The sequence below is a fragment of the Chiroxiphia lanceolata genome, chromosome 3 (assembly GCF_009829145.1).
Source record: "Chiroxiphia lanceolata isolate bChiLan1 chromosome 3, bChiLan1.pri, whole genome shotgun sequence".
In the NCBI taxonomy this organism is placed as follows: Eukaryota; Metazoa; Chordata; class Aves; order Passeriformes; family Pipridae; genus Chiroxiphia; species Chiroxiphia lanceolata.
This window is the reverse complement of record NC_045639.1, coordinates 53,342,536-53,355,894: the sequence shown is the minus strand read 5'-3', so window position 1 is coordinate 53,355,894 and position 13,359 is coordinate 53,342,536. Positions and strand designations below refer to the sequence as shown.

At 38.1% G+C, this 13,359-nt stretch overlaps 1 protein-coding gene across 1 annotated transcript in view; it reads left to right on the top strand.

Moving 5' to 3' along the window:
- Nucleotides 1-4,939, top strand: part of NOX3 (NADPH oxidase 3) — a 38,252-nt gene extending 33,313 nt beyond the window's left edge. Inside the window, exons 12-13 of the mRNA XM_032683140.1 lie at nucleotides 2,361-2,485; nucleotides 4,731-4,939. Coding sequence (XP_032539031.1) covers nucleotides 2,361-2,485; nucleotides 4,731-4,857 — 252 coding nt within the window. The 3' untranslated portion in view covers nucleotides 4,858-4,939. The remainder of the gene's footprint in view (nucleotides 1-2,360; nucleotides 2,486-4,730) is intronic.
- The last annotated feature ends 8,420 nt before the right edge of the window (nucleotides 4,940-13,359 follow it).

Sequence of the window (13,359 nt, the reverse complement as noted above, 5' to 3'; positions counted from 1 at the left end):
GCTGCCTCCTTGCTTACACTGGTACTGCTCTTGCTTCTAGAGCCCCTTAGCATCCCACCTCTACAGGGCTGTAGGGGAAGAGGAATGCTCTTCAGTGACTGTTTCCCCTGTTCTGACCAAGTCCTGGGCACTGTGCTCAGTAAAAACCTCATCTTCAGACATCCACAAAGCTCCCTCATCTAACAGGACTTACTTATTTTTAGTAAATTCCTGTTCATCACTCCTTTAAATTTGAGCCTCAGCACCAGTAATATTTGGATGATGCTTTACTTCTCCCTTAGCAAAAAACAAAACAACGTTCTGTGCATTCTCTCCCTGTCTCACCATATAGGTTATCAGTGGTCAAGTGAAGCTGAACCCAAGAAGGATGGGCAATTTACACCTCCTAGTACACCCTCCATTACTGACAGGTGTTTACTCCTCAGACATGTTAGTTCAATGTTTTGAGCTCTTTGCAGATTCCATGTTGGCAAGAGATGGTCAAGCAGATATGGCACGTCTGCCTCTTCTTGGACAAGCACTCATGTTTCAGCCTGTTGCTCCTTACAGTGCCCCTGAGATTCCTAAGCAATTTTAATGCTGTGAACTATAGCAAAGGCTAACACCAAAAATCCTCATGTGGGAAAGTTCCACTTAATGAGAACAGAAACAGCTCATCTGTTCAGTGTAATTGCTGTAAACAATTAACAAATCCTGCGGTTTTCTGCCTCCCACTCTCACCAAACACTTTCTTTCTTAGACTATTCCAAGTCCTTCAAGGCACTGGCCCAGACTAACAAGAACTAACTAACAAGAACTAACTAACCTTTTAGAAACATGACCTCTTGTGACAACTTGACAAGAATAATTGTGTTGGTAAGGAACATGGAAGACTCATTAGCAGAAGAAATATACAGTACTGCCAGGAAATGGATCTAAATTTCAGCAAGCACTTCTGCAAAAGATGATGATGATAAGGCCTAGACTAAATGCAATGCCCGTTTTTAAACTTAGCTTTCCTCTGGTAATTTCTTGCTAGTGACAGTAATGATGATAGTCTGTAGAGGAAACAAGCATATTACTCCTACAGAATAGCAGTACAATTAGGAGCGATGGTGGATTTTGTTTTTAAATGCATCTGGGAAGTACTCAGATAGCATGGTAATGGGTGTAGTACATGAGATGGAGGACAGTAAATGCCCATGAAATTAGGATTTTTGTTGGCACTGGGAGCTGTGCAGCTCACTCAGTTCAGTGCTTCACCTGAGCTGATCTGCTTTCTGCATCTACCTCCACCTCAGGAGAAGAGTCAAAACACTGAGTGTTTTACACAGAATAACAGAATTCTTAGGACTGGAAGAGACCTCTCGAGATCAACCAGTCCAAACCCCTGCCAAGGCAGGGTCCCCTAGAGTAGGTGACACAGGAACATGTCCAGGTGTGTTTTGAATGTCTCCAGAGAGGGAGAATTCACGACCTCCCTGGGCAGCGTGTTGCAGTGCTCTGCCACCCTCAGTGTAAAGAAGCTTCTTCCCCATGTTGAGGTGGAACTTCTTGTGTTTTAGTTTACGGCCACTGCTCCTTGTCCTGTGCCTGGACACCACTGAAAAGAGTCTGGCACCATCTTCTTGGCATATTTGAGGTATTTATATGCATTGATGAGATCCCCTCGCAGTCTCCTCTTCTCTAGAGTGAACTGGCCCAGCTCCTGCAGTCTCTCCTCATAAGAGATGCTCCAGACCCCTAATCATCTTTTTAGCCCCCTACTGGACCCTGCTTTTACCCTTTCTGAGCTGATACATCCACTGCCTTTTTCATCATCAGCAGAATGCTCTGGACTTACTTAAGGTGCATGTACTTGCTAATTTTTATTGTCAAACTCTCTTACAGTAAACTTTACTCTCTTTCCTAAACTCCAACTTGGCCTTAAAATGGTGAGTGTCACTACAGGAACTGCAATGAAGGAAGTGTAGGGTGAGATATTCAAAGGTTGAGAAGAGGTCTGGAAATCTAAGACCTGCCTCTAAAAGTGATTGAGTCACTAGGCTCAGGTCAGTAAAGACAGATATGTAATCTCAACTCATTTCAAATATTTCATATCAAGAAACTGAGCTCCTCCTGAGGTCTTGGGTACTTTTGGAAGTGCTTTTTACAGTTCTAGTCATATTGCAAACTCTTGAATACTCCTCCCCTTCTCTGTCTTCTCCTCACCTTGCCTCTCTTCACCTCACCTCGCCTCGCCTCTTCTCTTCTAACATTTGATAATTACACAGCTTCTCTTCCCTCATTCCATCTTTCACGGCGAAGCAGCATTATTCTTACTCTTACTTGGAGTATATGTTGTTCACTCTAAAATTATTATCTTGCAAATTTGCCTTTAGGCTACTCACATAGCTCTACATTGTGATGACAAGATGGATGTAATTACTGGTTTGAGACAGAAAACCTGTTATGGAAGGCCAAACTGGGACAATGAGTTCAAGCAACTAGCTGAAAACCATCCTAGGTAAGGCAGGCTGGCTTCTAACCTTGTTAGGTAACTCTTCTCTCAGTATAAACAGTGGGAGGAGGGGAGAGCAAACCTTTCTAAATGACCCTTTTAAAATAATTTCTTCTTTTTTGCTGTGTGGAAAGAAGATTTATGCTTAATGAAGCTTTTAATGAAGAAATCTCGGAAAGAGAATGCCAATAAAATCTAATTTTTGGACAAGAAAATCTAATATTTAGAAGTATTTCAATATCCTGGCCTTTGTCCAGATATAATTGAAACACACAATCCAATTACTGTTCTGCACAAAGGACAAAGTAGCATTAATTTCCCTTGAAGATGGTTATTAAAGAGATAAACTGTGATTTTTTTTCTTATGATGTCAGGGATGTTTGTTCCCCTAACATATTTGGCTACTCTTGGAAGACTTTGCTATTCTGTTATTAGTTCATCTCTGCTGGCAAAGAGAGTTCATTTGAACTTGGTGCATTTGCTGGTGGTCTGAGAAAAGCTTCTTTGTTCCTGAAAGCCTTTGAAGCAAGAATTTGAAATATTTTGTGTTCAGCAGTACAAAATTCCAGAATCTTTGTGACTCTTTATGATTTCCAAACATTTACCTGCTAACGCAAAATAAAGGCTTGCACTTGGGAGACAGAGATACAAAAAGAAAAAGGAGAAAACTTTTTTTAAAAGATGAAAAAGACCCAAGAAAAAGCTGAAAGGGAGGAGATCAAAGAGAATACAGTAAGCTACAAGAATACCATAAAATTGCAAAAATAACAGTAATAGAGAAACCATTTGATGGAGGTCAAAATAAATACAATCAGGAAATATGAAAGATTAAAACCATAAAAAGGCCAAGAATAGAAAGTATGACTTTTGAAAGACCTTTCATAGGGATTCTACTGCATAAACAGAGCTTTTAAAGTTATAGTTGAAACATTACTTTTTGCTAGTTACTTTTGTTAAGTACAGATGACATAAAAAATGGTTTTCTGTTGCTCGATGGGGAGATGGGCATTAACTTTCTATACTGGATCTTGAGGTAGTTCTTTACAAAGACAGTGCTAAACTGACAGAAAAATCTGCATATGCCCATGTTTATGATCAGTGTCAAACCTTTTAATGAAAACCTTGCATGAAATAGGGATTCCTTATGAGAAAAAAAAATACCTTATCTCTTGCTCTGTTATAGAAGATTCAAGAAGTAAAGGAACTGAAGAGTTTCTACTGTGTGATGGGACAATCAGCTTTACAAACTGACTAAATTTTTGGTCTCTGCATCTAGGCTGATAGAGCTCCCCTTCACTGCAATACTGTCTTTTAGCAGATTAGCAGGAATATACCACTCCAGGTTAAACTTAGTGCAATCCAGCACCAGAAAATATGCTTACTACTTCTGAGGGCTATGGCTTGGGCACAAAAATCTTACCTACAGCCCTTTCTTTACAGCAGGAAATTTTTTGAAACTCATGCTTCACTTGTCACTTGCGCTGCACTTATGTAGATTGAGTTTGCCCCAGTAGCACAGCACATGTGTGAATCTGTCTGCATATATGTTTTAAAACAATACATTGGATGTACTTAGTAGCAAAACCTTTAGACAGTTTGTAGCAGGTAACCAGGTTACCAGCTCCCTATAACACTCGTGCATATGAACATAATTGTTTTTTACATTTGTCTTGTTCTTATTTTATAAGAAGTACATATTTACAAATTTTGTTATTAAATTGGCCATTTAAAATTGTCTGTCTGTAACAAGTGTGGATAAAGCCTTTCCAAATCTTCGTTCGCGAAGCCCAGCCATGATGATGATAAAATTGTCTGTAGGCAGAAAAGTGTTAGGGAGGGGGGGAAGAAAACTCAGAACCAACTGAGCATTTAGGAAAAAAAATTAATTTATCTGGAGAAAAAGTATTTAAAATTTTCAGCACAAACAGTATGTTTGCTTCTCTGATTAAAAAAAAGCTATGAAGATCAAAACCAAAAAGCCACACTTAAAATAGTTTGTGACCTCTAATATAGCAATCCTACTAAATAATGTAGTAAGACATAATAAACACTAAAGTATTAAAATAATTATACTGCAATACAGTAACACAGATTATACAGTACATAACACAAAGTATACACTAACACAAAATTTTTCAAATGTATTTCTCAAAAAGCCATTTCAAAAGATGCAAAGGTGGGGGCAGCCAAAAGGTACAGTTTATTCATTTACACTGCTATTCTCATGTTTTTGTTGTTATTGCAATTACAGCAACAGTGTTGGCGTATTCTTCTGTGGACCCAAGACTCTCTCTAAGATCCTGCAAAAGACATGCAACTCATATTCGTCAGTTGATCCAAGAGGAGTTCAGTTTCACTACAACAAAGAAAGTTTCTAGGCTGTACTTCTAAACTATGTAATAGTATTACCAAATTTTGTATTTTTTTCCCTTCACTTTCTCCTCCTCTGCTCATTCTGCAGCATTTACGCCAGATATTAAGAGTTGTAAACTGAAATAGGTGTATTGACTTCAGTAGAAAAATGCTATCTATGCCAACTAAAGATTTGGACCCCTTCCTTATCCTTTCCTTCATAGAACTGAAAGGCCAATTCTCCACTGCTTACTTAGTGATGCTGTGAATCTCTCTACACCTGTGTGAAAACAAGCCTGAATCACTTAACTTTGAAGAAAAAGGCATGAGTAAAATGGACATTTAGAACTGTACTCCACTGCTGTGTTTGATTGCAGGTGATACATTCCTACTGTTTAAATCATGCCCATTGAAAGCATTTTCTTTCCTGGTGTTCTGATTTTACACTCCTATAGTCTCTCACTGCACATACATCCATATCTACATCATCTTTTGTGCCATAGCAATACTATTTATATACACACTGTCCAATGAATTCCTTCTGCCCTACCAAATTAAGCACCATTTAAACCTGTCATTTCCACAGCAGTGGTGGTTGTGCATGCCATAGGCTAATATGTACTTAGGTTTAATATGCTAAGGACACTCCAGAAATTTTTGCACTCAGCAAATGGATCTCCTGAGACATGCAACTGAAACTGCAGGAAAAAGTTTCATGACAGAGTGAGTGAGGTGGGAATGTATCCCCAGCTTCTCCTACAAGCTTCTTGCTCAGAGCTGATTCTGTGAAGAGAGGAGTGACATTTGCATTCTTCCAGTCCTCAGGAACTTCCTCCCATCACCATGACTATTTAAAAATAAAGAATGGCCAGTTCCCTCAGCACTTGTGGATGCATCCTATCAGTTTCCATGGAGTTGTTTAAAATCTCCCTAACTTTATCTTCCTTCGCTGAGGGTGAGTATGAATTGCTTCAGATCTTCCCACTTGCCTCAGAAGCCAGGGATCTCTGAAGGTCAGCCTTACCTGTAAAGACTGAGGTGAAAAAGGCATTGAGTACCTCTACCTTTCTCCATGGCCCTGAGCACCAGTCAGCACCCCATTCAGAAGCAAACCAACATTTTCCTAATCTTCCTTTTGCTATTCACTTATGCATAGGAGCTCTTCTTCTTGCCATTCACTTCTCACCAGATTCAAATCCCAATGGGCTTTGGCTTTTCTGACCCCATCCCAGCACACTCATTGTCTCTATATTCCCTGCATCACATGCCCTTTCTTCCATCTCTTGTATGCCTCCTTTTGTGCTTTGGTTCTGTCAGGAGGGATTTGTTCAACCATACAGGCCTCCTACCACACTTGATTGACTTAATTCACAGCCAAAGGGATAATTTTTGAACTTGAAGAAGGTGATTCTTGAAAATCCACCAGTTCTCCTGGACCTCTCTTCTCTTTAGGACCATACTGCATGGGATACTTCTAAGCATCAAATTCATCCAGTGTCCTCTCCATGTTATGTGTATTAGTGTACAGGCACTTCAGAAAGGTCTCCAATCACGTGATTTTTCCAGAAGAGGTGTTAGAGCTTCTCCCACCCTGCTTTTCCGTAGGCACATGTTCGTTTGTGTGGACACCCTTGGAGTAGGCCCCCTTCTGCCCTGTTTTGTTGGTTGTGAAATCTCTCCTGTTCACATCATCCCACACAAGTTACTTGTTGCTTTTGTCCACCACTTCCTCATTTGATTGTGGGTCATCCGCTCCCTCCCCATCATGTAACATTCTGATAAGCTACTAAAGGGAGAAAAATATTTCCCTATATCCCAGCACAGAAAGTTAAAGAAAAACTATATTCAAATTGGTCTGAGACATAACAGAGTTCACCAGGATCACATAATACATTTATCCAGCCACATGATAAAAATGGGAGGTAGAAAACATCCTGTGTATGTCAGCACTTGAATAAAAAATGACAACATTATATATGTACACTTACCCACAGATACAAAAATGCCCACTAGAGGGGACATAACTGTATAGACAAAAGCAACAGAACAATAAAAATTATGTGACAGAAGACTCCAGTATTATTCTATACATCTTATACTGGGGATACAGTATGTGTGAACTGAGACTGTTCTACAAGATACAGTTGTATTATTATTGTATTATTATTAAGTTTAGGGCAATGCATCTTTGTTTTAAAATTGTTGACATTTTTTTAAATGCCTGCCTATGTGAGATGATTAATGTGGTGCATACTGTGTAGCAGTAGAGTGAGTAGAGAATTAGAGCCTCTGCCAGTTCACCTAGAGGCACTTATCTTTTATTTTTTCCCTTGGCGCCCATGCTGAGCCTAGGGGTAAGCTGACACATTTTCTAATATAAATTAAGCTCCTTTTTTTTATGTGTGTTGAAAATCTTGAAGGAAATGAGAAATGTGTGTAGGCACCAATACCAGCTGCCATTGCATGAAAGAAAGAGGTGACAATTTCCTGCAGATTCTGAATGATTGTTTCAATGCAGTTGGATTGGAGGTAACAAGCACAAAGATATTGTGCTGCCAGAAAAACAGGATCTGTTCTCCCCTCAGTCTCATGCAACAAGATGTAACATTTAGCTTCTGGCTCAACATGGCATCTCTTCACTGCTTTGATTTATTCCCACTTTTGCAGATCACTGTGGTATGCTACAGGAGATGCATTTAGAGCCCTTGTTATAGTTCATTGAGTAGCACTGCTGTTATCACCACCAGAGGAGAATTTCACTTGTATCAAGACTGACTGACCTACAATAAAGGAAAAATAATAATAAAAAAAAAAGTGGGGAGGTTTGTTGGACTAGGATGAAACTACATTTAGGTTGAATGAAAATCCCTTTATTACAAATACAATTTGAATCAAAATGGGAACTAGGAAGATTTGGCTTCTTGCCTTGTTTTGAATAACACTGAGCACACAGCAGCTATGATAATGTGAGTGCATGTGTAATGACTCTATTATTGTGTTTATATATGGAAACATCATTCACTGTCAGGGAAAATGAAAGATATCTTCATGGATTTGTCCATTCAGCTGCTTCAGCAGGAAGTGTTCAGCACTGTGTAGGAAAATATTATTAAATAAAATACAGTCATAACAGCACAGACTCACCACATCCTGTGACAGAAAACTAATCATAGACAAGGATCATAAATACACACATTAATTACTTTGGCTCTTACAATAAAAAGAGTGGTATTATAATGATTGAAGTTGTGTTATGATAATTTTATTCACTCGGAATTGTAAATTGAAATACATGGGTTTATACGTTCTGGTTTTCCTCCCTCTCCCCCTTCTCCCAAGTTGTATGTGGTAGAAATTATTTAAGTAATTTTGTTCCTTAGTTTACAATAAATAAAGAGAAATTGCCACTCTTAACAGGAGATCCATCATACGGTGTCTGTGCCATATCATCACCATTACAAGGACTCTCCTGCTTCTTTCCTGCTTTTAGGTATAATTAAACGGTTTAGAGGAAATACTGTTAACTGCAAAAAAGTGACAAACTTTTCAAAGGTTTGAGTACTCTTGATTAACAGGAGATTTTATAAGAACTGCCTCACAGGCAGCTTTGTTGCTCCAGAATAGTAATAGACTAAATGACATGGTAGATTTATAATCTCGACTGGTCAACAATTTCAGTGACTTTTTTTTTTTTTTTTTGAGGGAAAATCACCTGAATTTCTTCAGGAACAGAGAAAAGAAAGAGAAAAAAGTGACAGTGCTTCCACCCAGCTTGCCCTATAAATACCAAAAGCTTAAATGAAACATTCATAGTCAGCCAAGTAATGAGGAATGCAAACCTGAGAGGGTCAAAGCAGCATAGCAGGCGATGGGCTAGAAGGTGCAATACTGCATGCAGCAGAGGCAAATTGTCCATAGGCCTTCATCTCATCTCCTCAGACTTCTCAGGCAATCAAGTACCAGGCATGGAGTCACCTTGGTGACCACTTACAAGGTAGAGGGCAGCCTACAGAGGACTGGCTGGCCTAAACCTTCCTAGTGCTGGAACCCGTCTGAGATGAGGCTTTCTCACCTCAGTCAGGTTATCTGTTCTGCAGCAGCAACTCCAATTCCTCCTGTGAGCACTTAATTGTCTCAGAAATTCTGCCTTCCTGCAGAATAAAATCGGGTGTTCATTTCACTAATGCTGCAGCCACATTTTCCAGGACTATCTACTTACATATTACAGAATATGGTCAAATGAGAGTGGGCAGATGATTTGCATTTTAAAACTCTAACCAGTTAAGTCTATTCAACGGGAATCTACTTGTCCTTCAACCAGTCATCTCTTGCAGTGAAACAAATCTCAATTACATGATGGTCTTAATATATGGGAACAAATGTGTTAGTTGACATGGAAATATACTTTTCTCCTTTCAAAAGCAAGAAAGGACAAAAAAGCTTAAACTCTTTGAAAGATATATTAGTATCCTTTCAGAATACATAGAAGGAAACAAAAGTTGTGTAGTATAATGAACAACTCAAACCAGCATAATTCAAAGGCTATCTGCTGCAAATATTTGCATCTATTATTTCTAAACAATAATGACTTTTAACATGGTAAGACATTTGTATTCATTGAGGATAAAAGCCCCGAGCCTGCCAATACTTACACATGTGCTTTACTAAGTTCAAACAATCTTTTTACAGTCCTAGAGGACTAAATATGGTTTCCTTTGAAGCTCATGCACAGAGAACTGATGTCAGGCTCAAGGTTGGGTCCTAAAGGCTGATCTCTATTATTCAGTTATTAAACTACCAGACTGTCTTGATTCTTGTCTAGAGATCGTTTCTCTGGTACAGTAATTCTGAATATGAAAGACAACTTACAGTCACACTTGCCTTAAGGTACACAGATAAGATTGCACTTATACACCCTAATAAAAGGCCTGGTTTTCAGTGGTCCTACAGGTTTTATTAAGGAAAAAATGTGTTTGGGGAGACCTTTTATCTTTTTTTATTTAGGCCAAATGATGAATATGCAGATCTGAACATTTTATTCTGTGAATATATGCAAATAAGCAGGAGAGAGGGCAGATATGAGCCTGTCCTCTGAGACAGAATTTCTGGTCTCCAGCCTACTGCTGACCATTCCCCAGCATTGCTGCCTTAAACATTGAATCTCCTGTGCACTTGCTTGGGACAGGTTCTCTGCTGCTAAGGCTGCGAAAACCCTCACAGAAGTCATTACTGTCAAAAAATTGAATTAAATGAGACTTTGTGAGCAAAGATAAGGACGCATGCAGAAGGCCAAGTTAACACACAGTAGTTGTAGTGTGGATGCACACAGGAAACTTGCAGGTATCTATCTTTAGATCTCACATACACACAATTCCCTCTTTCTGTAACAAGCATAATGTATTTATTCTCATGTTTCTAGGAATTCATCAGGGTTAAAAAAATTAAAGGCAAACTTTGAATTCAAAAGGTCGCAGGCACATAATCAACCTGCAACACATCACACTCATTAATTATACATTACTATACAATTACATTACATTTAGATAAAAATGTTTAGATTGAAGAATGTCTGCATTTGTTCATTAATATTATTAAAATATCCATGCAATTTTCTGAGTTTGTGTGCTTCTAAGAAAATTCAGAGGGCTATGCAGAATGCATACCAATGCAGAGTTAGCCATTTAAGATCACTCTTTTTAGATTCCTTACCACGCTGGCAAGAGGAAGATAGTTAAGAGACACAGTTGGACAACTTTGAATGCAATATCAAAGGTTTGAGGATGAAACAAACAAATGTATACTGTGATACTGGTCAACACAGAAGCTACTTCAAATATAAATCGTGCGGAGAACAGACAGATTTGACTGAACTGGACTTTGTGTAATACAAACATGCCCAAGTACAATTTCACTGACAGGAATGTACATCAACTATTTAATTATGTGGTTGGCATTACAAAGATGTATCAATAGTAGGAGTCATCAAGCATAATCACAAATGCTGGCTGCCCTATGTCTATTTGAGCACACACATCATCCTTCTATAGCATTGTGCATTCATAAAGGAGCCTGAAAACGCTTTAAAAATGGTCTGATGCTGGGAAGTGCTGAACTGAAAGATCTTTTAGTGAAACCAAAAAAAACTATCTGCTTGGCATTCTGCAGAATCAGACCTTTGGAGTCCAGACAACAAAATTAAGCAGAGTTTTTGCCAAAATGAGGACAGTAGAATTTGGCTCAATTAGACAATATCAGTGCAGATATTGAACTGAACTTTAAAAGAAAAAAAAAATTACTTCAAACTGTCTGACTTGTTTATAATGAAATAGCCAGTGCTTTACTACATGCAATTGTCTTATTGCTATACATGTAGATATCCATGAATAATAAAGTTTGTAAGTGGGGATACACCTTTTTGGAGATGGATGCAACAATATGCATATATATATTATATTAATAATGTTACTATAACAGGATCCAGTTCAGCAAAGCATTTTTCATTATGCTTAGTTGAAAGCATATGGGGGGTTTGTTTCAATGGGTTAGACACATATTCAAGGCTCAGTCTGTATCTTGAGAGCTTTGTTCAAGTGAGACACAAAATGCCTCCACAGGGAAGTTTCTGCTAAATTAGAAGAGACTTTTGTCTCCAGAGAGTGCTGGACCTTGGAAATTAGTGACACTGAAGAAGAAATTGAGGCTTTACTAGACAAATATCACACACACTTGGTAAAATAATGTGGCAAAAGAGCTAATTGTTCCTTTGTAGATGAGAGAGAGACTACTACTGGTATATTGCAAATTGTTCTGTTGAACATCTTCAGATTTTAAGAAATTAGGGTAGAGAAAGAGTCACAAAAGTATTCAAGGACTTCAGAAAATACCTTGAAATTAGAGGGCTCAATCAGTTTAGCACATCAAAAAATATATTAAGAGATTACTCTGTAAAAGCCATACAGGTACCTTTATGTGGAGAAAATCTAGGCCTGAGTGCTACTCTGGAAGATCCATCCTAACCAGACACAAGTATGTCTCAGTTAAGTAGAAGTACAGCTCGGTAACTGGGTTCAAATCACTGGCTGCTGCTATTTAAGAATCAAGGGTAAAAGGTGTAGTGGTCCCTTTGGGGTTCAAAATGAACGTATGTTTTCTCATAATATCCTTGTCAGGTGGAAAATTTATTACTTCCACTCTTAGATGGGAAACTGAGACATAGAAATGCTAAGTGATTTGCCCCAAGCTCTCAAAAGAATGGCAAAACAAGGATTAAACCACAGCCTTTCAGGACCAAGACTGTTGCTTGAACTGTGACAGCAATCTTCATCTCCCATAAACTGTATTACATTTATTTGACATGACCCTTAAAAATATCTATGAGCTTTCTGACCAAACATAAAACTGAATTGAATTATTTTCTATCTTAGTGGCAATGGTTAATATTGTTATTGGGCAGCATGGTTTCAAAGGCAAGTATTTTAATTCCCAGGAAAAGTATGATACATACTTGCTTACTCCTACAATTCTATCTATGAGATAAAGTATTCACAGGAAAAGTAGATCCTCTGTCAGAAAACGAGTGATTTTTGTGATAAAATAGGAGGTTTAAAACAAACAAAAAATAATATTTATCAGAAAAGAAACAAGATTTGAGGGTTTTTACTAAGAAATATTATCCAATATCTGAACATAGATTTTGATGTTGGACTCAAGCCTGATCCTACTCTGAACAAAAAACAGAGGAAAATGCTTGTTGCCTCACATAGTAACAGGATCCAGCTAAATACCAGATAGCACAGCATTGTGCTGTCAGGAAAGCCAAGATTTCATTTTCGTGTAGGACAGATCAGAATACTTTCAAGTGTATTAAAGCCCCTCTTTAAACATTTCATGTAAAGAATATACAATAAAAATAGTAAGGCTAGGTAAATAAGTAACATTCTGCTTCAGTTTCCTGGGATACACTCATTCCCTTTATAACCATTTGAGGCCATACCACATTTGTTTGCTTTTTGATTTCTGCCACTTGCTTGCGCATAGAGGATTTTCTAAGATTGCAAAGGGGGACCTGGTTATTTCTTATGTTTATCCTCCATTAACAGCTTAAAATAAATTCTAACATAACCAGATATGAAGTCTTCATCGTGACTCTTTATCACCTCACTTATTGGCTCCATAGTCATCCAGACTAATGGTATTTGGTTATTGCCCAGCTTAAAGGTACATTAAAGCTGTGTCTGCAGTAATACTGTTTACAAGAGTAAATTCATTCCTTCTCATTCTATTCACTAGTATTTTCTATTAAATTAATGCTATGGGAGGAAGGATTTAGAACACTTCACATCCTGCAGAAGTAATCAGAAAACATTTATGAACATTTGCAGTTGTGATGGGAGGAATAGAACAGAAGGCATTTTATTATGCTGACTTTATCCTATTTCTTTTGATTGGTGTTAACTAGTGTACAAAGATCCAAGGCTCACTGGAGAAAAGGGATCTGTGCATTTTCCAAATTTCCTGTTAATAAGATA